The sequence below is a fragment of the Orbicella faveolata genome, unplaced genomic scaffold (genome assembly GCF_042242905.1).
Source record: "Orbicella faveolata isolate gen_17 unplaced genomic scaffold, um_ofav_v1 contig_14, whole genome shotgun sequence".
Lineage (NCBI taxonomy): Eukaryota > Metazoa > Cnidaria > Anthozoa > Scleractinia > Merulinidae > Orbicella > Orbicella faveolata.
The window spans coordinates 4,087,357-4,112,118 of NW_028301541.1; the positions used below are offsets into that span (position 1 = coordinate 4,087,357).

The window sequence follows — 24,762 nt, forward strand, 5'->3', positions numbered from 1 at the left end:
AAATACCGTAGTCGATGTTTTTATTTTGAATTACCGCTGTGCATGATGACTCACAGAATATTCTTTGGTGATCATGCGCCTAGCGATCGTGTTCGTGGGATGCAAAATGGCGACTTTCGCTATCACTGATATTGTTCTGCTCTCAAGTCGCAGCCCCTTATGTTAAATATGCGGGTGGGATTTGAAACTACCAAGAAAGAGAGTACATCATCTGGGAATTCGTTGTCTTGAATTCAAGTGACATAAAAAAATGGCGGAAATATTTCGCTCCGCATTGAACTACATCAGCCAAACAGGGAAATCCGGCAATGATTTTGTAGGACAGTACGTCGAGTTAGGACCCGTACAACTTAGAGTTCGACGCGTTATCGCAGAAGGTAATCTTCTCGTCTTAATATCTGTAAGATGGACTCTAGTGCGCTCTTTGTCTTTTGTTCGAGAATGTAATGCCAGAAAACTGCAAATTTAATTTACTCCTTCAATGTCAACATTTTTAGCTTGTGTTTTTTCAGGAGGGTACGGGTTTGTTTTTGTTGCGCAGGACACGTCGACCGGAAAAGAATATGCCCTTAAGGTAAAAATTAACGGATCTCACGTACTATTTACAAGTTACCTTTGCTTTCTGTTTGTTATCAATGTGAAAATAACAGTCGTGATTTCTGGTGGTTTTTCACGTAATAGTATGGTAATATAATGTAAATGTGATTAATCATGCGAGCGATCAGACTTGTGATCTACCGACGTGTAAAAGTTCAAGATTTTTCATTGTTTTTTGTTTTGCTTTTGTTGTCGAAAGAAACAAAGGCAACCAAACAGCACCTTAAACTAGATCTTGGTCCCACGCCAGTGACAAGAAACATTTTTTTGGATTCAGTAGATTTTGCTATTACATAGGCTTAATGGAAATTTCCTATGCGCGTGTTCTGCAAACTGTGAATTATATTCACTTTATTGACCAACAAAAAGACCAGGGAGTCACCTGGAGTTTAAGCTTTCTTTAATTAAACATTACAATGCAGCAAAATAAATGGTCTACATAGTAGAAACTTTCCTTATTCTGTAAGTGAAATTTGAATCACTTCCTTGTTCAATATGATTAAATTAAAATCACTCAATTTTGTTGCCAAAGTATTTAGCACCTGAGGTCGAAGATGACTATTTATATAAGAAAAAGAAAACATGCACCATGTTTCTGTAGGACTTAGTAGCAGTTGGGCTTTATTGAAGTATAAATCTACTAGCGTTCTATCACGAATGCCGTTTGCTGACTGGCTACACTATTCACTATCTATCCTGTTATAGATAGTGAGTAGCCTAGCATTGTGCACTTGATAGCAAACTAGCTGCCACTTATTTGCGTTTCTGAAGTGTTTGTGAAGTAGAAAGGTTTTAAATGACTAGTAGATTTATAGTGAAACAATTAGATTCGCTCTCAATTTCTATACACGATAGTTGACTTGGGCTGCGCGATCACACATTAGAAATCTCAAGCTCACAATCTAATTGTTTAATACAAGCATGAGTGGAATTTTGGGAGGATGGGAATTGCTGTGGGAACATGAGTCAACAGACAAGTGTTTTCACAGCTTTTTCAAGTTCCATCATCATGTCAACAGCTCTATTATCTTTTTTTGCTCATGTGTTACTCTTTGAACTTTTCATTGTTTCAGCGACTTATGGCGGGTGATGATGCAGCAAATAAATCCATTCTGAATGAAATTACAATTCTTGTATCCTTTTATCTATATAAGAAATACTTATAGGGTATAGAGTGGTACTTGGTGAATTAATGTTGTTGTTGGACACGTGGTGAACACACCACAAACACATGCAGGTGGAGTAGAAATATTCCTAGCTTCTAGATGCCACAGAAACAAAATTAAACTCTAGTGGTATAGGACACTTGGTCCAATTTAGTCTTAACCCTGACTTATGTCTACCTGGCCAAGTGAAACCTGTATGGTTTGCACTTGACTGGTGAACTGACCAATGACTGCTGACAAACTTTACTCACGTCTTACAGCCAATACCATCACGGCTAAACTGACCAGTCACTTTCAACGGATTCTAACACATAACCATTAGACAACTAACTGCTGTAAAGTTCGGGGGAGAATTAACAGATACAAGCATTACTGTCCTTAACAGCCTAAAGAAACGCCTCCGTGGGCATCCTAATATAGTACAGTTCTATTCTGCTGCTTCACTGAGTGAGAAGGAAACTGACCATGGAATGTCTGAATATCTTATCTTAACTGAACTCTGTAGTGGTAAGATTTTTTTTGTCTTTGTTACTAGAAAAGAGGTCGCCCTTTTCTCTGTCAACTTCTCTTGTTTGCATTTCAGTATAATCCAACAGGTATGCAATATTGTTTTGGGTAGTTTTGTAGTTTCTGCCAAAAACTGCCTCACATCCAACTTGGATTGGATTCCCTTGGATTACACACAGACGAGTAATTAAATGAGAGAAGTTAATCGTGAAAAGGGTTATAATTTGTAAACAGAGAAAATGGTTCTACTGTAATTATCTCATGGAGGAGAACAAGAAGTTTGTAGTTGAAATCACAGGGTACTACACAGTGTCAAGGTTGTCAAAGAAAGCCAGATGCCAACGAAAAATACAATCCACATTATCATCTCCACTAGTTGCTCTACTTGCTAGACATCAGATTCTTTTTAAAAAGTTGGCAAAATCAGCTGCCTACTCCAACAATAATAGGGAGTTTAAGCAAATTACTACCGCTGGTGCTACTACGGCTGGTGCTACTACGGCTACTGTGACTGAAAAGGTCTGGGGAGAGTACGTCTCGGTGGTCTGCCAAATTTTAAGTTTAGCAAGTAAAGCGAAATACAAAGATGAAAGAAACATCAGCTAAGGAGTTTTAAATCTCTTTTATTTAGTTTCTCACAGCCAAATGGCTTCGCTCAAAGGACGATGGCCGTTATTCGGTAGGACGAGCAGGTTATTTCTGAGCGAAAGCGAATGCCATACACTTTGTGCCATAACAATTTGATGGATGAAATATATAATTTCAGAGACAAATATCTCAAAGAATATCGAGTGAAGAACACAAATATATCAATACTCAAAGAAGCAAAATAGCATCGTATAGTTATCCAGATATAAAACATCTTCTCTAGACCCTCAAAGCAAACTTAACCGAAGAAAAACAACCTCGTGCTCAACACGAATATTTCACTTGACTAGCTTCGCCATTCCAACACCTTTGCCAAAACTTATCGTAAATTCAGGATACAGATTTACAAGCTTATGAAAGGCAACCTTGACACAATCTTTGACTTAAATTGAGTTTAAGGGATATAGTATCCCATGGAATTCTTAAAATGCCGAGATGTCCATTGAAAAGGGCCAGAGAAGCAAAATAAACGCAACGTAGTAGCCACTACGGCAAAACATCCTGACTCGCGTAGTCAGATTTCATGCTATGGCTGGATGCAACCGACGTACATGTGCAGTGTCTCATTTTGGGGGAAATTTACTTCCGGCAGCCGTATCAGAGCCAGCCGTAGCGATTTGCTTAAACTCCCTAATGCCATGTACAGTACTTCAAAATGTTATGACAACCCTGATAGTACAGTTTGAGTAGAATTTGTGAAAGAGCTCGCAAAAAAAAACCCTGAATTACATCTTGCCTTTGGGACAAGTAGCTCTCAAATTTTGCTTGTCCTGGGCAAGTCTTAGTTTGCTTTTTTAATGCTTTAGATGGCAGATGACTTGCCCGACCCCTTGCCCATTGGGCAATTGAGAATGAGAAGTTACTTGCCTAGAAGAAAAATCTACTCGTCCCGGATGACCCAAAGGCACTTTTTTTGAGCCTTGTGGTTGTGTTACTTGTCATGCAAAGAGAAAAATGTTTTCACATATGAAAAGAAAATGTTTGTTGTATTTTTTCCCTTAAAGAAAATCAATTAAGCACTATGCATTTCAATGTCCACCAAACTTATTGATGAAAGTTTCTTTCTAATTCTTTTAACGAAAAAAAACATACTTGTTCACCAGGAGGGGAGTTGATTAAACTGATACAGGAAAGATTTGGTCAGCCGTACCCACCTCAACAGGTACTAAAGATGTTCTATCAAACTTGCCGTGCTGTTGCTCACATGCACAAGCAGACTCCACCAGTTATACACAGAGATTTGAAGGTGAGCACATCAAAACATTTGGATTATCAAGTTACTTTGGAGACCATTTTTATTTGTTTTTAATAGCACATCTCCACAAAAAGAAACGATGAATATGTGTGGTGGAAGGCATACTATCATGGCAAGCAAGAGGGCTTATCTGTATTACGAAAAGTTATTATTATTAGTGATCTTTTTAATTTACAGTGTGAGATCTACCTGCCTATCAATGACTTTTTTTACAACACTGATCAGCAAGAATTTTTGTGAACCTTTTTTTTTGTACCATGATCAGAATGTTGTTTTGTAAGGGAATGTATGATGTCTCAAGAAATCCATACTTGCTGTGTCCAATTAAACTTGTTTCTAGATTGAAAATCTCCTTATCAGCTCGCGTGGACAAATTAAGCTTTGTGACTTTGGAAGTTCAACCACTACACAGCATGCTCCTGACGAGTCCTGGACAGCGCTTCAACGAAGTCTTGTTGAGGATGAGGTATATTTATATGACATGTTGCACTTTTGGATACATTGTAGCAAAATGATATGTAATGTGGTAAATGTTGGGATATTTAACCAGTGAAGGACAAGCAACCTATCATAGAGGAGTGGCATACTTGTGGTATGACCTTATCATTGGAGGCTCTTTTCCATTTGAAATTTCAGTGGCTTTTATACATAGGGGCTTATTTCCAGAATTTTACAGTACACCCTTGGCAAACCCTGGGCAAACCCTGGGCAGTACTTGAATGGCTTATTATGGGGAGTGCATATCCAGGGGTGGCAAATGGTCGTTCAAAAACCATAGGTCTCGCAAAAGTTTTGCCAAATTTCATGGGTCTTGCAGTCTCGTTTCTTTTTAGCAGTTGTGTGCATCTCACAGTCTCGATTTTTTTCAAGGCTAAGAAAGTCGCGAAGTACCGATTTGTTGTTGTTATTATTATTATTATTATTGTTATTATTAAATTATTAATAATTATTTAATTATTATTAATAATTATTTAATTATTATTAATAATAATAATATTATTATGATTAATAATTTGTAATTCATTTGTAAGTTAGTATTTCCCTGACATATATATTGTCCTAAGAATTTTTACAGTTGTAATTTTTTATAAGCCACCAATAAACATTATTATTATATTATTATTATTATTATTATTATTATTATTATTATTATTATTATTATTATTATTATAAGCTTAAATGAGTGAACGTGTTATAACCTGAATGTCTCCAGTTCGTATTTAAAACACTTTGAAGATTCAGTCTCATAATTGAAACAGTGAAAATGTCTTGGGCTTGCAAAGGAAAATGCTAGTCTCACCTTCTCACAAATTCTTGCATTTACCATTCAGCACCCCTTTATCCCCCTAGGCCTTGGTGACATGGTGTTTCTATCAACAATTAATTTAATACAATGTAGTATAACTAGGCTGAATTTTCTCTTTTTCATGTGACTGTACGTTTAGCTGCAGCGGAACACAACCCCAATGTATCGTGCACCAGAAATGGTTGACTTGTACAGTAACATGCCAGTCACTGAAAAAGTTGACATCTGGGTAAGTTAACAAAAGCATTCAGAAAATGTTTTCTCAATTATGTAGGAATCAGTTCAATACTTTGTTTTGCAAAAATGTCCATGCTTTATCAACACTACATGTATTTGGAATGGGTGTTGATCATTTCTCGAGTGCTTTTCCTCAAAATTTAGTTATAGTTTAATTTCTTTAAATTGTAGCGAAAGTAAAGAAGTTGGCAATACTCACTCCTTTGACCTCAAAACCCTTCATGTTAAATGTAGATATTAAATGATATTATATAATATTGTGATTAAATATTTTCTGTCTTCTAGGCCCTTGGCTGTATTCTGTTTTTTCTGTGTTTTATGGAACACCCCTTTGAAGACTCTGCTAAGTTGAGAATTCTTAATGCGAAGTACACAATCCCTGAAAGTGACACCAAGTACACAGTTTTCCATGATCTTATCAGTGAGTAAACTCTATCTAAAAATTTACATAAAACAATTTTTGTGAATGCTGTTTCACAGATCATGTTTCAAGCAGTCTGCAATTATTAATCAAACCAAATATTTATAGTACCAGATAGTTGTTGGGACAACCAGACAAAATTAATTTACAGAGCTCTAGTTTATTAGTCTTTCTCAGTTGTAGAGTTTGGAGGAGCCTTTCATTCATCAACACTTGTGCTCACCTCTAGTTTCCATAACATTTAGAAGCAACAATATGGAAATTTCCTCTGGAAAATGATGGTATGGGTCATCTACAATTAAATAGCATTCTGACAAATTGCCAATTGATTCTGTTTTGCTATTCACATAGGATATATGCTTCAAGTGAACCCTGTTAATAGACCAGATATAAAAGAAGTGCTAACAGGGCTTGAAGCCATTGCTATTGCCATGGATGTTGATCTCAAGGGAAAAGTGGTAAGTTATAAATTCAACCCTGTCCTTGTATATACCTTAATAACACAGGGTACCCTTCTATATAACAGACAATTCACTTGCTGCTGAGGAAGCAGAGTTCATATAATCTCTAACTTTGTAATACAGACATTTCATAATATGGACACGTAGGTGTGATCTGCCCCTTCTGTGTTCATTTCAAAAAAGTTTTCTGTGAGACTAGTGATAAGTTGGCCTGTCACAAGAATGTATGCAAGAATTGTTGGGGCCATTTTGGAGAGAGGAGATAACAACTACATTGCAGAAAAGAAGCTGTGTAATTAGGAAATCTAGAGGCTTCACTACTAATCAACAAGTTCCCACCTCTCCCCCTCTCTCCCCTAGAGAATACTTCTCTTTTAGGTGACATGCCTCCCCCCCACAACCCAGCCATTAGCTCACCCAGGACCTAACAGTGCCCCCCCCCCCCCCCCATGCATTAACAGTGACCTTGCACCTTGCGCAGATGACACCCAGAAGGCAACATTTATAATAAATCTGTGACTACTAGTAAGAGCCATCAAACTGATTTTGTTGATCAATACACACACCAGCACACAGCTCCCTGCTATTGATCACTGGTAGCTAGAATTGCAGATTATTTATGTATTTCTCATGTAAGGAACACATCAGCTCTGCTGTTACTTTTATTGTGTCTAAATTTTTGCCACTACTGTACATACACTAGTGCTATACACACTGACTTATGTTCTTCCTGTTGTTAACTTACCTGTGATTTAAAATTGCATTATTTTACAGAAAGATGACATGCCTCCAGCTTCAGGTGAAAGATCCCCTCAAGGTTGGTACAAGTGCTTTAATTCATCCCCATGATCATATGACTCATTAAACTTGATAGTCATTGGGACAAGCACCTGTTATGGTATTACAAATAATGTTTCTCAAAGGGAGAATTATTTATTAAGAGAACTCATTGTGTGAGAAAACATTCCAATATTTTCCTAGAGGGATCCATCCCATGTGAGTTATTTAATTTTATGGTTTTTGGGATCATTCTATTCACGTATTAACTTAATTACTTCAAATCTAAAGGAAATTTAAAAACATACTGTGTTAAGGTGTGTAAAAAACAGCAAAGAGTTACATGTAATAATGTAGTAGAAAGAAGGAAGATTAAGATGGTTTACGCTGGGAATGATTAAGGGTTGTAGCCATAGTGGAGGTGGAGGAGGAGGTGTCTGTCATCAGCTGGGCCCAGTTGGTCAAAGAATGGAGAGCACTTTCCACTGGATAAATCACTACCCAGTGGATAAATACATGTATTTGGCACAAAAATATGCTTGGATAATTGTCCACAGACATTATCTGTTCTGAGAAGCAAACAGTTTTCTGAGAGCTTAACACAAGGAAAACTGTTAGCTTTAAGAAACAGATAATGTCCAAGGAGAAATATTCAAGCACATTTTCATGCCAAATGGAGGCTATTGTTTTTACTATCTTTCAAATATTTTATGCAGTGCATGCAGTTTTGAAAATTGGGGGATATTAATCAGATGTCTCCCAGTTTTGGCTAGGGCATATTGAACTTCAGCCACGTAACGCATTTAGACCAATCGCATGTGAGCAAATAAAAGTATTTGACAGATTACACTGTATGAGTGCCATATACTGGATAGTGACTTATCTGATGTATTATCTATCTTTTGAATGACTAGTGTAAGTTTTTTTTAGTGTTTAGCAAATTTTTACCACCTTTCAGGAAGTACCAGTTCCCCTCCTGCACCATCGTCATCTGGAAATTCTGCCTTACTTGGTGGAGTTGTGAAAGGTGCTAACAGCCTTTTTAGCAACATCAAAGACATGTCCAACAAAGTTATGCAATCAGTGGCAGGGTAAGACATAATATGTACAAAACAAGAGCAGATGGCACATTCTGGGACATAAAATATCTTCAATGACAATAATGTCTATGTTGGTGTAGCATTACCGTAATTGTAAGGGAATGGTTTTCAAGGCGAGTGAAACCACATTGATTTTAAGGATTCACGGGGGTCTCCAAAATCGTTCTTAAATTCGTATCAAGTAGAACTGACCATGAAGACAGTGTTCTCAACTGTTGTGTTCAAGAATGTAATTATTACATGTATACGGAGGTGCAGTCCTAACTTTGAGTCAGAATGTGGCAGGAGTGATAATTATTTTCAAATTTTTGCTTTTTAAATATCTCCATTTTCAGCACAAAGTATATTTCTAACTGAATCCTTCCTCTCCTAGGTATGTCAAAAATGACTTGGACTTGTCATACATTACATCCAAAATCATGGGTATGTTTAAGAGATTTTCAGCACAGTTTGTTTTTCTTGTCATTACTCTGTTTTGGTGATCACATTTTCATGGTTTTCGTTCTTTTTTTCAGTGATGTCTTTCCCAGCAGATGGAATCGAGTCAGCTTATAAGAACAACATAGATGATGTGCGGGATTTCTTGGAAGCGAAATATGCTGAGAACTACTTAGTAGTCAATGTATCACCGAGAACATACAGAACAGAGAAACTTGGTGACAGGGTATGTACATAGGATAGTATAGTTTAGGTCAGAAATGCCTTACATGTATCTGTGCTTACTGCTTGTTTTTGTGTTGTGTTGTGTATAGCTTGAGACATGTACATGTACCCTCAAATAAATTACATGTAAATATAACATCAAAAATGCCCAAAATTGAAATGTTTGTTAATCAGTGAATAAATGCATTTTATAACTTGCATCTGGGTAGATCAAGAGAAATCAAGTTAAGTGCAGTTTCAGCATTTTTGATAGGATCGAGGCTAGCATTGTAGAGTATAATCTACTCCTACCAATGCTTTCAGTAAGACCAGGCATCTTCTAGAGCTCCAGTGGGTATTCTGTTGTGAATTGCCAGCTACAGGCTGCACGGTGGCAGTTTTCAAAACTTGGCCCTGTAGAGGAAGCTGTTTTAAAATAGGCCTCTCCAGTTGCTCTCTAAAGAGTGCTGTATCAGTGCAGCCATCATCTTGTGTATTTCTAATGTTATTGAAAGCACTCTGTTGCATTGGTGTATCAGTAAGAAGCCTTCTGTTGAAATTGAAATGACACACAGTTGTTGACTTCACTGCTCTCTTTTAATCAACGGATAGTTGAGCCATGAATATTGATCTTGGTTTCAACAATGCCATTGTTTTTCTAGATTTATAAGAGGCTTTCAACACCGTCAATCACAATATTCTATTAACAAAATTGCAATTGTATGGAATACGCAGTTTCTGTCACAAATGGTTTGCAATCGCACTCAAACAAATTCCTCTATGTCTACTCCAAAATTAGTCAAATTATGCAGTGTCCCGCAAGGATCAATTCTAGGACCTTTACTTTTTCTATTATATATTAATGACCTGCCAGATTGTCTGTATTTTTCACAAACTAGAATGTACATGTATGCAGTTGACACCAGCATCACCTTCACTAGCGTAGATTTAAAACAGTGATGACTGTCTTAACTATGATTTGAACAGGGTATATAAATGGCTATCAGGCAATAAACTGACCTTGAATTTAACAAAAACTGAGTTCATGTTAGTTGCGTCGAGACAGAAGTTGTCAACATTTCCTGAAATTCCTTCTTTTAGTATAAATGACCACCCAGTGAAGCAGGTATCATCTATGAAATCTCTTAGTGTGCACATCAACCAAAATATAAATTGGGAATGTCATATACAGAACATTTGCAAAAAGATTGCTTCTGCATTGGGTGCAATCAAGCGAATGCGACATCTTATACCCTGTAATGTATTAATTAATGTATGTGATAGCCTAGTTCAACCATATTTTAATTACAGTAGTGTTGTCTGGGGCAACTGTGGCAGTGGTTTCTCTGAAAAGCTTCAGAAGCTCCAAAATCGTGCAGCCCGTATTTTAATATGTGTCAATTATGGTTCTAATGTCAATGAATTGTTCCGGGCACTAGGTTGGCGTAAACTCAAATATCAAAGATTTGAATCAGCTGCTGTTACGATGTACAAATCTCTACAAGGGGTGACCCCTGTGTTATGTTTGTGTTTCGAAACAATGCAACATCGTATCGATTAAAGAATACTGAAAATAAATTGGCTCTTCTGCAGCCCCGCACCAATTATTTGAAGAAGAGTTTCTCTTACAGCAGAGCCAGGTTGTGGAACAGCCTATCTAGTGACCTTCATGCAGCTGCATCTTTACCGTTTAGCGGTCGGTCGCGGCAAATGATATAACCATCAACACTGACCTCATTATTGGCAATAATATCATGTAATCAAGTTTCATTGATTGCCAACAAATCGAGGCATTTACTAAGCAAAATGATGCGAAGCTCATCAATATGTCTCAGAAGACAAGTGATGTTTAAGCAGGCCATTTTAAAGCCACGTTGTTAGGAATCAATGTTTGAGAATTTAAAGAAAAGCTATTACGAGGGGCATGAGAAGAGGGGTTCAAAGGAGACACATTAAGATCTGTGCAAGTTGCTTGTCACGGGTTTTTTATATGAGAAACAAGATATTTAACTAATAGCTTTTTACCTTGCATGTTCAAATGCAGTCCACTAGCGTTGAGATGCTCTCTCTTGATGTTAGAGTGAGAGATCATTCTCCATACATATTTTGTTGACGTGCATTTGTATTAATAGCTTTTGATTTCTTTTTCTTTTTCTTTCAATTGCTAACCTCAGTCCATTCATTTTCTCTGGTAGTACAATCACTAGTTATAGTGGGTATAAGGGTATAAGGGTATAAGGGTACAAGGGGTATAAAGGTATAATGGGTAAAAGGGTATAAGGGGTATAAGAAGTATAAGGGTATAAGGGGTATAAGGGTATAATGGGTAAAAGGGTATAAGGGGTGTAAGAATTATAAGGAGTATAAGGGTATAACAGGTATAAGGGGTAGAAGGGTATAAGGGGTAAAAGGGTGTAAGGGTATAAGGGTATAAGGGTAAGAGGGTATAAGGGTATAACAGGTATAAGGGTTACAAGAGTAAAAGGGGTATAAGGGTATAAGGAGTATAACAGGTATAAGGGGTAGAAGGGTATAAGGCTTAAGGGTATAAGGGGAATAAGGGGCGTAAGGGTATAAATGGTACAAGGGGTGTAAGGGTGTAAGGGTATAAGGTATAAGGGTATAGATGGACACCACATTGCTAATTTCTCTGTTGTTGTTTTTTTTAAAAGTTGGTTTGTTTGTTTTTTTTGTCCTTTTCTTCTATATTTTCAAACCAGTTGGCAGTTTGTCACAGAACAGAATAAAAATACTTAGTTAACATTTTAGAGCATGTTTCCTAGGAGTAGTACAAATTGTACTAATGAACAGCATTGCTTTTGCAGGTGATAAACTGCTGTTTGGTGGGTCACAGGCTGCCTCCCCTGGAGAAGCTGATATCGTTATGTAGGAAAATCAATTCTTGGTTAAAAACCGACAAAAAGCATGTGGTGGTCATACACTGTCAGGTACACAACCTTGAGGCCTTCAGTTCTGGTATAATAGTGATAATCAGTGATCATAATCTCATTCAGGAGATTTTCTTGTAGAGAGTTCACTTGCTATGATAATCAAAAACACATTTGTAACATGTTTTCTTGTGTTAAACTAAGTTGCCTGGCATACTCACCTGGCATACTCGCCTGAGATTTGCTGTGCTGAAATTCATAAAGAGATGGGCCAGTTTGATGCTGGCCAGGGTTGTTGTGCCATATTCTTGTACAAGACAGTTCACCCTAAGGACCTGTTAACAAGGAGGGAGGGTTCCCTAGCAAGCAGGTTAACCCTAGCTGGAGGGCAAAAGACTTCCAGGGTTTACAAGCAAAATTTCACAGGTAGGGTAACCCTACAACTCACAACAACTTAATGTGCGGTTGCACTCAAAGCGTCAGGAAACAATAGAAAGATAACCACCCTGCCAGGGTAACCCTAGCATGCAGATAGGGTAACCCACCTACCTGGGTAACCCTGGCTGCCTTGTAAACATGACAAAGAAAAACAGAGGACATGTGAGTGCTAGGGTAACCCGATTACTAGGGTAACTCTCTCTCCTTGTAAACAGGCTCTAACAGTGTTTCTCCATGCTTGAGTGTAAAGAGTATTTGCTAATTTAGTGTGAATCCTGACAATATGTTGCTGGGTAACCTGTAGTAAACTAGCATGCCATCTTGCAGGGGCTTAAGAGTTAAATGCAGGTACTGAGAATTGAGCTATTTATTTCCTCTGATCCCTTGAATTGAAAAATGCCTTTACCTTTGACAAACAAATTGTTTTGTAGTCCTGAAATTTTTGCTGCCTTAGCTTCAACTTCTCATAGGCAAAACTGTGTATGACTTTTCTACATGTAGATTGGCAAGTTATTTACACTTCCATTCTTTCAACTAGGATGGCAAGGAAGCCTCTGGTGTTGTTGTAGCTGCTTATTTTGTTTTCTGTAAATTGTTCAAAAACCCAAATGGGGCAGCAGACATGTTTAGTATTCGGCGATGTGGTATTGGACACAAAGTTTCCCTAACTGCTTCACAAGAACGGTAAGTTATCTATCATTCTCTTGACTTAGCAGTCAAAGCTTATCAGGCTTAACGTGGACTGTAATGATGTTTGTTATTCTTTCCCTCTGTCTGCATGATTGTGTATTTGTTTGTTTTAAATTTGTAGAAAGAAAGTTTATGTTAGTCAGTTTTGACATTGTGGTGTCCTGTGAACAAATTTTGTAGTCAGTGATATTAACATTGTAATGTTATTACCGGTATATGCATTGATTCCAATAATTTTGTGATCTATTAATTAATTGGGACACATTATAAACTCCACCTTTGAATGACCATAACCACAGTGTATATCCTTTTTGTTTGTTTAGTTATCTACTGTATGTCACGCAACTGATCAATAACCAGGAGTTGAAACCTCACAAGTATTCAGTCTATATCAAGTCTGTTACAGTGCACCCAGTTCCAGCCTTCAATAAAGCAAGGTACATTTCAAATGGTCTCTAGCTTAGTCTTGAGAGTAATGTTTCTGTATATCATGTATTTTTACGGATTCTGTTTTAGTTAAGGGAAGGACTGGCTGCCTTATGGTGAGTGTGCTGGACTGTTGATAACAGATCCTAGCTGTTTCTTGCTTGGCCCTTGTGTACTGTACATGTATTCTTATAAAAGACACATTGCTCTTGCAGTGCTTCCCTCCATCCAGGGCCGGGTTGTTCAAAGCCCAATTAAGTTAAACCAGGAATAGCAAGAATTTTGATTTCATTTTTGTGTATTTTCGGTGAGGTCTTCTGTTTACATTGTTTGTACTTCATTTTTGAGCTTGAGTAATCTCGAAGTACACAAAACATAAGCAGTGAAAAACATTTCTGCAGAAGAAAAATTGTTACTTGGTGAACTTTAAATCCTGGATTAGTGTTAACCAGCTTTCAAACAACCCGGCCCAGGAGCGTAAATGTGCACTGTTAAATTGTCTGAGAAGACTGGACAATTGTCTGGGAAGACTGGAGGCTAGCATCCTCCAGTGGGGGTGTGGGAGGGGGGAATAGAGCTCAATATACCTACAGTAGCTGCTTCATGTGACAGAAACTGCCACTCATCGCTTCAGCAACGTTAACAATACCTACACTTTTATGATTACTTTTTCTGGTTCTGTGGCAGTTATTAGAAATCCTTTTAGTCTATACCTAATAACAAGAACATTTCCCATGTATTCAAATCTTGTTTAGACCTGATTTTTTCCAGGGCTTCATTTTTGCAAATATTTAACTTGCATACATAACTGTGAGCCTTTCATGTATTAAATACTATTTTCTTGTCTACTTCAGGAACGGTTGTCGTCCATTTATTGAGGTATACCATGGAGAGCAGAGAGTTCTTACAACAGTTAAAGAGATTGAAAAGATGAGGTGAGATATTTAAAAATTAAACCAACTAATACAGTGACTAAACAAAATTAATAAAGGTTACTATTGGTCTACCCCTTAGTTCAAGATAACACTATGTTGCTAATTTGTTTCTTTACTGTATTACAAAGCTATGTTGTTCTGTTCTTTTTTAAGGGAGTACACTTTAGGTGATGGTAAGGTGTCGTTTCCTGTGAATCTGACTTTACAAGGTGATGTGACAATTGTGGTGTATCATGGCCGATCTACCCTGGGAGGGAAGGTTCAAGGAAAAATGACTTCCATGAGAGTGTTCATGTTACAGTTTCACACCGGATTCATCAAGACATCAGCACAGAAACTCAAGTACTCACGGTAGGGCCATCAGTGAATTACATCTAGGATATGTAGTTTGAGTGCTCACACATACATATATGACTTTTATAATGATACAGTGTCTAAAATTCTAAACTTCAGACTGGCTATGGAAGGAGGATATTTCCTATTATATCAGGATTTGGTATTGCAACCCCTGCTGCCATGTCCCACAGATACCAATATATACTGTTGTTGTTGTTGTTGTTGTTATTATTATCATCATACTTATGTACATACAGTGGAAACCCGTTAAGCTGGTCACCAACGGGCCATGACTGACTGACTGAAATTTTGTTTAGACCAGAATAAAGTGGCCATAATATTGAGGTGGCCATATTAACAGGGCAGGGTCCCACTCTATTTGCATACTTTATTGAATCTCCTCTTTGGGGCTTTTAAGGAGCAAGAGATAATTAACTAAATTAGATTAGCTCATGAATCTGTCATTATTGTTGTTTCTTTTGTTTTTCTGTAGAGATGAGTTGGATATCAATAAAGATGATGAAAGTAAGTTCACTACACGGTTTAATGTAACACTGGATATCAGTGTTGACGCTGAGGAAGTCAACAATGCCACTCACACATGGGACACACTCAAGGTGGAGAAACTCTTTCCACAAGTTTGCTTTTCTACTAAAGAAGAGTATCTGGAATGTCAGGAAGAATTTGGTGAGTATAGATAATTATTATTAAAACTTTGTCATTTTTTACCTGATGCGATTAGATAATTGACAATAAAGTTGACAGTTACTTGTGATAATACATTGTTCGTGCCTAGTCTTATGCAGCGCTTTCATTTCATCCCGACCAAGGGACTCTTCAGAGACCTTTCTACTTGGCACTACAGTATCATGTAACCACCTGGGGGGGGGGGGGGGGGAGAGGGGACTCCCATGTAAAAAGGATGGGGTTAGGGGTTGAAAAAGCAGTTTTGCTACACCCTAGAGTGTTCAGCCTGCGGTACCTTTTATGGTATTGAGCTGAAAAAAATAGGAGACAGGAGATAATGTGTTGTTTTAGAATTGGTACCTCTTGGGGGTGAAAAGAAATTTTAAACCACATCCCCCCAAGGTAACCACACTTTCATCTCTCTGTTCTATCTACTTATTCAACTTTCGCATGTTTGTTTTTCACAGTGAATGCAGACGATCGGGAATCAAACATGGTGTTCAACATCAAATCAAACGAAGTAGAAGAGGATGGTGAAAATGAAGTACTTCAGGTTCCAGCTGAGACTGCAGAGTCTGACAACTCAGATGGAGGAACAGCCAGTAAACCAAACAAAAACTTTCTTTCAGCAATTAACTGGCAGGAAGGTGATGTCAAACCAGCAGTGTATCATGAAGATTCCATTGATGACAGTGATGATGACTTTGAGAACCTGCGCAATAAGGATCGTACTAATGCTGCAAAATCGACATCCCAGACTCATGATTTCTTCTCTGAGAGAGAAGGTGTTGGGAACAATGTGGAGGAGGATTTAGATTTGTTTAATTTGAAATCACCGTCAAATGGTGAATTCAGTGAAGACTTGTTTAATTTCAAGTCTGATGGTGATCCTAATGGCCATCTGTTTAATTTGGAGGATGATTCTGATTCGGATGAACCAGTCTCTGGTGATTATTCCTCTAACAATGTTGACCTGCTCAACTTAGGAACCCAAGGTGTGGGTACAGAGCCCACTTTTAATATAGCAGTGGTCGATGATATGGGAGTCGACCTGCTCAATTTATCACGCGGTGGGAGTAGGGACAGTCAAAATGTGGACCTGTTCAGTGGGACAGAAAAAAGCCCTCACCGAACAATGAAACGAAATAAGAGTGCTGATGATGTGCTAAGTCCAGGGTTTCATGAAGATGAAGAGTTTTTCAATCAGATGGGAAGTCGAAGTTCAAGTTCGAGCAGGGAGAATGTGACTTCCTTCACAGTCACTGGTGTAGACTCTCTTGGGGGAAGTGCCAATAAACCTGCTTCCCCTGACTTATTTGACCCCTTTAGCTCTAAGAGTCCTAGCGAGAAGCCATCTAATGAATTTGATCTCTTCGCTGGCAAGCCAGTTGACAGTAAAACTGAAACGTTTGATCCTTTTGGTGGTAAATCAGCTCAGGGGAGTGGCAGCACAGAGACATTTCAGCCATTTGGTTGTAAAGGCAGTGGAACAAACTTGGCCACATTTGATCCATTTGGAACAAGTTCCTCAGAGGCAAGCAATGACCTTTTTGGAATTACCACTTCCCAGGTTCCTAGCACAACATCCCAGGCCCAGAAAAAGAGTAACACTGACTTATTTGGGGACTGGGGCAACTCTTCAGCTGCAACACTTCAACCAGCTAGAGTCCCCTCACCCACTCCCCCAAGAAAGCCAAACGGTCCTGCGTCACAGAACAAAGTTAAGGCCGCACCAACTGATCCTTTCTCTGACTTTGGAAATTTGAAGTCCAGTTTACCAAAGGCTTCAACAACGGCTACACCTACTTCACAGCAAGCCCAGAAGAAGCCTGGGCCTAGTATTAGTGCCAATCCTTCTTGGTCTCGCCCAGCTCAGCAACCCTCTTGGCAGTCTGGGGCTAAACCTGGTGGGTCACCTAAAGTTCAAAAGAAGCCAAATTACACACCTTCTTACTCAACGTCAGGTGGTTCAGGGGTGTTTGGAAACTATGGACAAAAATGGAGCGGTGAGTGTAAACAAATTACCCAAAATACTTGAGTTATGATTCATCATGAGAACAATTTATTTTATGGCTTGTGTTTGTAGCCGATATAACGTGTACTCTGATTGACTTATTCTAGGGCATGATTCTCCAGTAATGCCCACGGGCCGATTATGGGCCTACAAAAACAAAGCAAAAGCCATGTAATAAACAACTTATTAACCTCCAGCGTTCGGTCTTTAGGGGAAAATCTCAAACCTTGGCCTTGCCATATTAGTCTTGGTTTGACATTTTCCCGTAAAGACCTCACTCTCGTTTAATAAGTAGTTATTATTCAATTTTTAAGACGGTGCAGACTACAGCAGCTACACAACGTTGAATTGGGGGCCAGAGGTATCAAAGAATTATCACTACATGATGTCAAATACACAGAATAAGAGGTTAAATATCGCAGTGTTGTTTTCGAAGTGTCTCGGCTACCTTTGTCATCTATTGTTAATAAAGTGGTAGCCTGCACATGTTGTACAGCTGACGGTTTCGTCACCACAGAGCAAAATTAAACTCAAAAATGATTACTTACCATCAACATTTTGCTTATACTAGTTGCCTTTATATGAGGCAGCAAAGATTCTTGACTAAGGTGTAAGTGCTATTTTACGACATAAAGATCGCAATTTTCATCAGTTTGATGGATTGATTTCACCTTGCAGCCCCGAAACCAGTTGGCAAACATGAGTTTAGCGACATTCTCGATGCACAAGGCTTTAAACCTACAAGTGATCAAGAGTCACAAACACTGAGCTCACTAAAGAAAGAACAAAACAAGCCGGAGGACCCCATCAAGGCCAAGGTAAACTATAAGAACGATTTTACCCACCTGGTTTGACTACCTTGGAGAATTTATTTTCTTATAACGAAGTTTATAGAAAAAATTGCCTGCCAGTGAAAGATAATTACCTCCCTGCAGGAAACCTTAATGAAACCGTTGTTGATTTCCTGTGCGCTTGTTCTGTGGCTCTTTTTGAGATCTTACTGGAAGAAAATGATTTCTTGAACAATTTTTTTTTTAATTTTATTTTGCAATGCACTTTAATCACTTACAATACAATATGGACATTACTTACAAGCTACAGTTACATATCATACAATATAGACACTACCTATAATACTACAGCTACTAACAAATACTAACATTACTTACAAAACGTATTACTTAACAATTACAGATTTTACAATTACGGTTTCATTTTATTGAACAGTTACGTTATGAGCTCGAGATTGCTATCACACAAAAAAATCGAGAGCAAATCTAATTGTTTTAGTATATCTTCTATTCGTTTAAAAATTGAGCTTGTGCAACAATACTTTAACATTATTTTGTTAGCAAACATAACGTGAAAAATATACATTTTATCTGAATGATTTATCCTTGCTTTAAGGTGAATGAATGGGCCGAAGGTAAAAGAGGCAACATAAGGGCCTTGCTTTGTTCTCTTCATCTTATTTTGTGGGAAGAGGAGGCTAGATGGAAACCATGTGGAATGCACAATCTTGTTCAACCTGATCAGGTGACGTAATCATATGCTGATACTGAAGTATGGCAACCGTGTAGCACCTGTAAAGGGCGGGGCTTGGGGTGGAGGGGAGGTTTAAATCATTTTAGATCATGACTGTTTTCATGAAGTGTTAATGATTGGTATTCACTAACAGTACAACCACGTTCAGACTGAAAAGGTGAATTTCCCTGGGTAAAAATACATGATTGGGGGTGGGAGCCTATTTTAATGAACAGCTGAAAGGGAGGTTTATCAGAAGGGAGGCCAATTTATAAAATACAATGTATTGCCGCTTTTCATGTGACGTCATCATTTTCCAAGATAAAATATTACCAATCCTTCTGAAGTTTTAGTTTCATCACACGTAAGGCCCTCTAATAACTTGACGTTTTGCAGCGTTTAAGCTCGACAGGGTTCCTCATTTTGAAATAGGGCACGTTTGAATTTCCAAGTTAATGCGTTGCGTGACATTAAAATGGCGGCCCGATAAGGTTCTCGAGTAGGTCAAAAAGATGAGTTATTGCTCAAGTTTTTACTAACTAAACAGTTGTTGCTCTATAAGAAGTGTTAATTTCAATGTGTTGGAGCTCTAGAGTAATAACTTTTTGTTTCAGTAGCAAAGCTCGATGACAGATGTTTCTGTTACTTTACGGCCGCCATGTTTGTGTCCCTCCGAGGGGCACCAACATGGCGACTCCATACAAAGCTCTATAATTTTGAGTGAAACACTTCTTCGAATAACGGGAGAATGAAAAACCGCACAGACCTAAATCTTGGCGAGGTTGTTTATATATCAATCATCTTTCATATCTCAGCTTCTTGACTTAATTCATTGAATGGTTATGACTTTTATTTCTGATGGCGTGACACTGCAAACCAGCCATAGTAGATTGTAATCTACGCTAGTAATTAGGGCTATTTGCTTACTCTTTAAAGCTGTTGTTTTTGCTTAAAATTTTATTCCAGTTCTGACTTACAGAAAAGCCAAATGTTAGAACTGTAGCATATATGAAGACGAGGTGTCATGCACAATTTCCATGAATTAGTATAAAAACCCGTAATAACTTTTATTTCAGGTGAAGAAATGGTTCAGAAAAGCTGTCCTCTCTGTTCATCCTGACAAGGTAGCTAGTTCTCATTTAATCAACTTGTCATGTGTGGCTTCCATAGTGCTCCATCAACACAATCGGTTCAAATAAGTAACACTTACTTGTCTCCTCACCCATCCGTATGTAAAATGCCGGTTATAAGCCCGAGGCTCCACAACTTTGTCAAGTTACTGGTTGTAGGGGGGATGTAAACGGCATACAAACTGTTTGGAATGAGCTGACAAATAAATTAAGTTTCTAATCTTTTCTCAGTGGTTAAACGTTTTTGATTACCATATAGACTCTATTATTTGAGGTTACTGCACTATTGTCTGTGAAAATTGAGTTAAAAGGTAAAGTCTGCATACGAACCAAAAAAAAAAAGTAGCCCATCGGGCCGGAGCTTATCCCGGTTACTGTAGCGCGAAGTATTTCTACTCCCTCCCCTGGTTGGGATGCTAGTCCATCACAGGGTTACCCCCAGCATAAAATTCGCCGGTATCCATTCATACACCTGGGTGGAGAAAGGTACTGTGAGAGTTAAGTGTCTTGCCCAAGAACACAACACAATGTACTCAGCCAGGACTCGAACCCGAACTCGATCCGGAGACGAGTGCACTAACCATGAGGCCACCGCGCCTCCCACCTGTTAAAATTAAGTGAACACATAAAAGCTGGATTAGCCGGGGCTTACATCAACCGTGTTACTTTTCTGTTGTCGGAAGATCTTGGTAACATTTTGATGCACGTTCTCCATTTCAGTTGGTTGGCTGCCCAGAGGAACCACTCGCACGCGCAATTTTTATGGAATTGAATGATGCCTGGGCAATATTTGAACAGGAAGGATCTAAACCATTATATTAGAGTAATCACGAGACGATACTGCAAAGTTGATGTCGAAGGAAGAACTAGTGGTTTGCATTTGAAAAAGTGCCTGTTAAGTAGTGCAGTGCATTTGCTGTGTACATAGATAGAATTCTTGCGTGGGAATGGCTGAGTGAAATAAGTGTTACAGTGAAGATACTGTTGCCAGCAGAATAACTATCCACTAAGGAGGAGACTATGTGTATTTCCAAAAATTGTGATTAGAAACTTGAGTCCAAGAGTAACCAAGAATATTACACAAGGTTCTGTACATGTAGAGGTAACTGATTTTAAATAATTATGATTTTAATATCTCCAGGAGTAATGTTGGAGCCTATTCGGATCATTTTAGTTTACTGATCCTTCAAAGCGGTTATCCGACGTAATACCTTATTTCTAGACTTCATTAACATAGATCTAAAGGTTAATTGTCATGTCGATATAGTGCTATGTTTGCGTGATGTAGCATTTAATAATTTGGGACCACCTTACGTAAATGTCATACAAAGAGTATTTAAGTGGCTGTTCTGGGCTCTTAAAGTAGGGAAAATGAGATTGTGAATGATTTAAGTGAAGGACGAAAAAGAAAAGGGCTTTTCTTTCTCGTGTTTTTTTCGTTCATTTCCACATGTGTAAGCCTGGAACAGTCGGGCTAGTGTTTTAGTGCAATTTTAAAATTCTCAGATTTGAGATCACTTGAAAGCGATATCGAACGTGTTCCAAGGTGAAAACTATTGCTGTATATCGATTGATTGCAAAATTGTTGTCATTTTAGACGAGTATGTAAATGGCTTGTTTTGGAAGTGTACTCGTAGAATATTACAGCTGGTATTTAACCCTTTGAGCCCCAATTACGCATATATGCGTAACTAATGGTCGTGCTCTTTGTACCACTTGTGACGTCAGCAATTTAAATTTCATCAGATATTCTTGATAAGCAGATAGTAGTACTAGGCTAAGCCTTTCCGCACAATGGTCAGGTTTAGATATCGACGACATTCCGACGTCGCAAATCGAAAAACGTTATCAGTTTTGGTGCAAAAACGGTGGTAAAATGGTCCACCATGCCTATAATTGATCAAGGTCCATTTCTAAGCTTCGCCCGTAATTAACATCCAAATTTTCACAGCAGCCAGAAAGAACATGCAACGCAAAAGGTAGTCAGAGTAAAAGGGCCGAGAAAAAAAGAAAGGAAAGGGGTAACAAACAAAATGGAGTCCAAATTTTGGCTTATGCGCATGCCCGGAATTGAAATATTGCTCAATTTTGAACGTAATCCTCGAAAAATCTCTCCTTTTGGTAAAAAAAAAAAGTTTTCTTAGCAAAACTTAGGTTTATTTAGCGTCATGGCTGCCAAAAAAACTGACTAAACGGTTAAACACGATATTTTTTTGACGAAAATTTGGTATTCAAAGGGTTAAGCCACAAAATTGCTCTGTCATCAACAACTGTAGTAACGGGCCAGAAGAGTCACTTTGATATTTCCAGGAAAATAAATGAGAAAACAAAGTTAATTGGGTTTTTTTTTTCTAGAGTACTGCCGCACAACATACACGAGCTTGGTGTCTGTGCATAGAAAGCGGTATCGAACATTGCTACAAACTAACGCACATTGTATTTTAATTATACACAAGTAAAAATGCACAGTTAGCCTGAATAGTTGGTGCAATCAAGAACGAGGCGGAATACAAGGAAATGTAATGTACTTTACACGCGATCTTTTGCTTTTACTTTCCCGATTGTATCTGCTACATAAGCTAGGAACTAATCTTGCTATTTGTCTTAAAATTGGCTTCACTAGCATCTTGGCTAGTGCAGTGATGAAGTGCTCTGGGCCCCGTTTCTCGAAAGCCCGGGAAACTTCTCGGGTCTGTAAAGCCATTTTCAGTTAATCGGTATTTAAAGACAGAGAGGTGTATATGCCTGAAACTTCTTGTATGAAGCGAACCTCTGTTCATATTAAGAATATGTGAATAAAACAGCTCTGTAGTCATAAGGTTTGAGATTTTGCTACCGCTTTTCGGGTGCGAAAACTTTTCGGGACCTTGCAGAAACGGGTCCCTGGTCATAGCTACGCATTCCATCATCAAAATTTGAATTGCATGGTAATTGAGAAACGTTGTCTGCACATTGTGGTACGCAGTGGGAATCTCCATCTCTTTCAGCTATTTACTTGTAATCAGGCCAAAAAGACGCCTGGTCACAGGTTAAGACGAAAACCGATAGGAAATCGAGCAACTTAATTTTTTAGTGGACAAAAAGCTTGTACGAGAATAATTTCAAGTATATTACAGTCTTTTTTGCATTTGATAAAAGCTTAAGAAATATATATTTGTCTGAAATAACACCAAAAACAATTTCCCAGGGGAATTCGAGGAAATAAATTTCAAAGTTCAGAGAAATTTTGCAAATACAGGTAAAAATATTTCCGTCAGTTTCATTTCACCAGTACTTTCAAGTGTTTAATATGGACTTCAAAATTTGTTTTCGACATTTGGTGTTAGATATGATTTCTTTTGAGAGGATATTTAAAACAGTCGCACAGAAGTTTGCGAAACGATGTAAATAATCTCGGTACAAAGTTTTTCTTCACTTGTTAATCGAACTTCTGATGGATTCTCTCTTAACTTTTCACGTTCTTTTAGGTCATCATATCTCTTTGATATAGTGACAGAGGGCCCCGTGTAGGCTAAAAAGACATGTACCATTTCATTTTAAACAAGCAAGGGAAGTCCAAACAAGAGTGTTTGCAACTTCGCGTTTGGCATTTTTTTCTTCTTTTAACTGTTGCTCATTCAATCACTAGCTTGATTGTTTTCCCTTTATTTGTTGTGCACATTTCTCCACCTAAGCTTTGTGTTAAGACTTTTTCCAGTAATTGCCTAACCCCATCGCCCGTCAGAAATTACATGATCTGTCTTAAAAAGTGACGCCATCTAGTTTCTCCTTACAAATAATGGAACTGATAACTGAGGGAAAACTAACTACTGTGGTGAAATCTCCCAACTAGTGTTAAAAGAAATTAATGGAGACCGATAGGGAGAATATGTATGTTAATATCAGGGTTAGTAGTATAGTACAACGCTCATTATAATCTAATATTTTCGTTCGCGCTCGATTGGTCCAATCGCGTCACGTGACTGAACATGCCCTAGCTAACTGGGGAATATCCGAGAGATATTCCCCAGTTTTCAAAACGCGCGTATTGCGAAAAATATTTGAAAGATAATAAGCATAACAGTCTCCATTTGACGCGAAAATATGCGTGAATATTTGTCAAAGGACATTACCCGTGTTCGTCAACGCTCAGTTTTCTTCGGGCTATCGGAAAACTGTTCGCTTCTCGTCTTGTCGGATATTTGTCCAGGGACAAATTCTCGCGCCAAATGGAAGCCATTGTTAATATGTTGTAGAATTCGCGAGATGTATCTATTGTAGATGCTTTATCCATATCAGACATTCAATAAAATGACACTCAACTATTAAGTGTCCGTCCCATTAAAGGATCCGTTTAAGAAAGGTTTGCTGTTTCTATTTCTATGCTCCATATTAGTCGTTATTGGAGGTTTTAGTTAAGATTTTAGGCCCCCGCGTCCACACTACGCCGGAGAAATTTGAAAACGCAGCTTGATTTCTACGGTTAGGCCTACCGTCCACACTAATCCGTCACGAAAACGGAGCTTTTCGAAAACGCTTTTTAAACCGGAGAAATGCTATAGTCATGACATTCCCCCGCCTTAGTTTTCCTCAAACAC

At 38.2% G+C, this 24,762-nt stretch overlaps 1 protein-coding gene across 1 annotated transcript; it reads left to right on the plus strand.

Moving 5' to 3' along the window:
- The first annotated feature begins 47 nt into the window (after positions 1-47).
- Positions 48-24,526, plus strand: LOC110050341 (cyclin-G-associated kinase-like). The gene is made up of 24 exons (XM_089286235.1): positions 48-377; positions 513-574; positions 1,671-1,730; positions 2,156-2,270; positions 4,022-4,164; positions 4,514-4,639; positions 5,619-5,708; positions 6,002-6,137; positions 6,489-6,595; positions 7,373-7,415; positions 8,334-8,466; positions 8,849-8,898; positions 8,991-9,139; positions 11,943-12,065; positions 12,982-13,127; positions 13,457-13,570; positions 14,414-14,494; positions 14,648-14,845; positions 15,324-15,517; positions 15,985-17,523; positions 18,210-18,349; positions 18,939-19,067; positions 20,132-20,179; positions 20,906-24,526. The coding sequence occupies exons 1-24, from the start codon at positions 251-253 to the stop codon at positions 21,005-21,007; spliced, it is 4,155 nt and encodes a 1,384-aa protein (XP_089142361.1). The 5' UTR covers positions 48-250; the 3' UTR covers positions 21,008-24,526.
- The last annotated feature ends 236 nt before the right edge of the window (positions 24,527-24,762 follow it).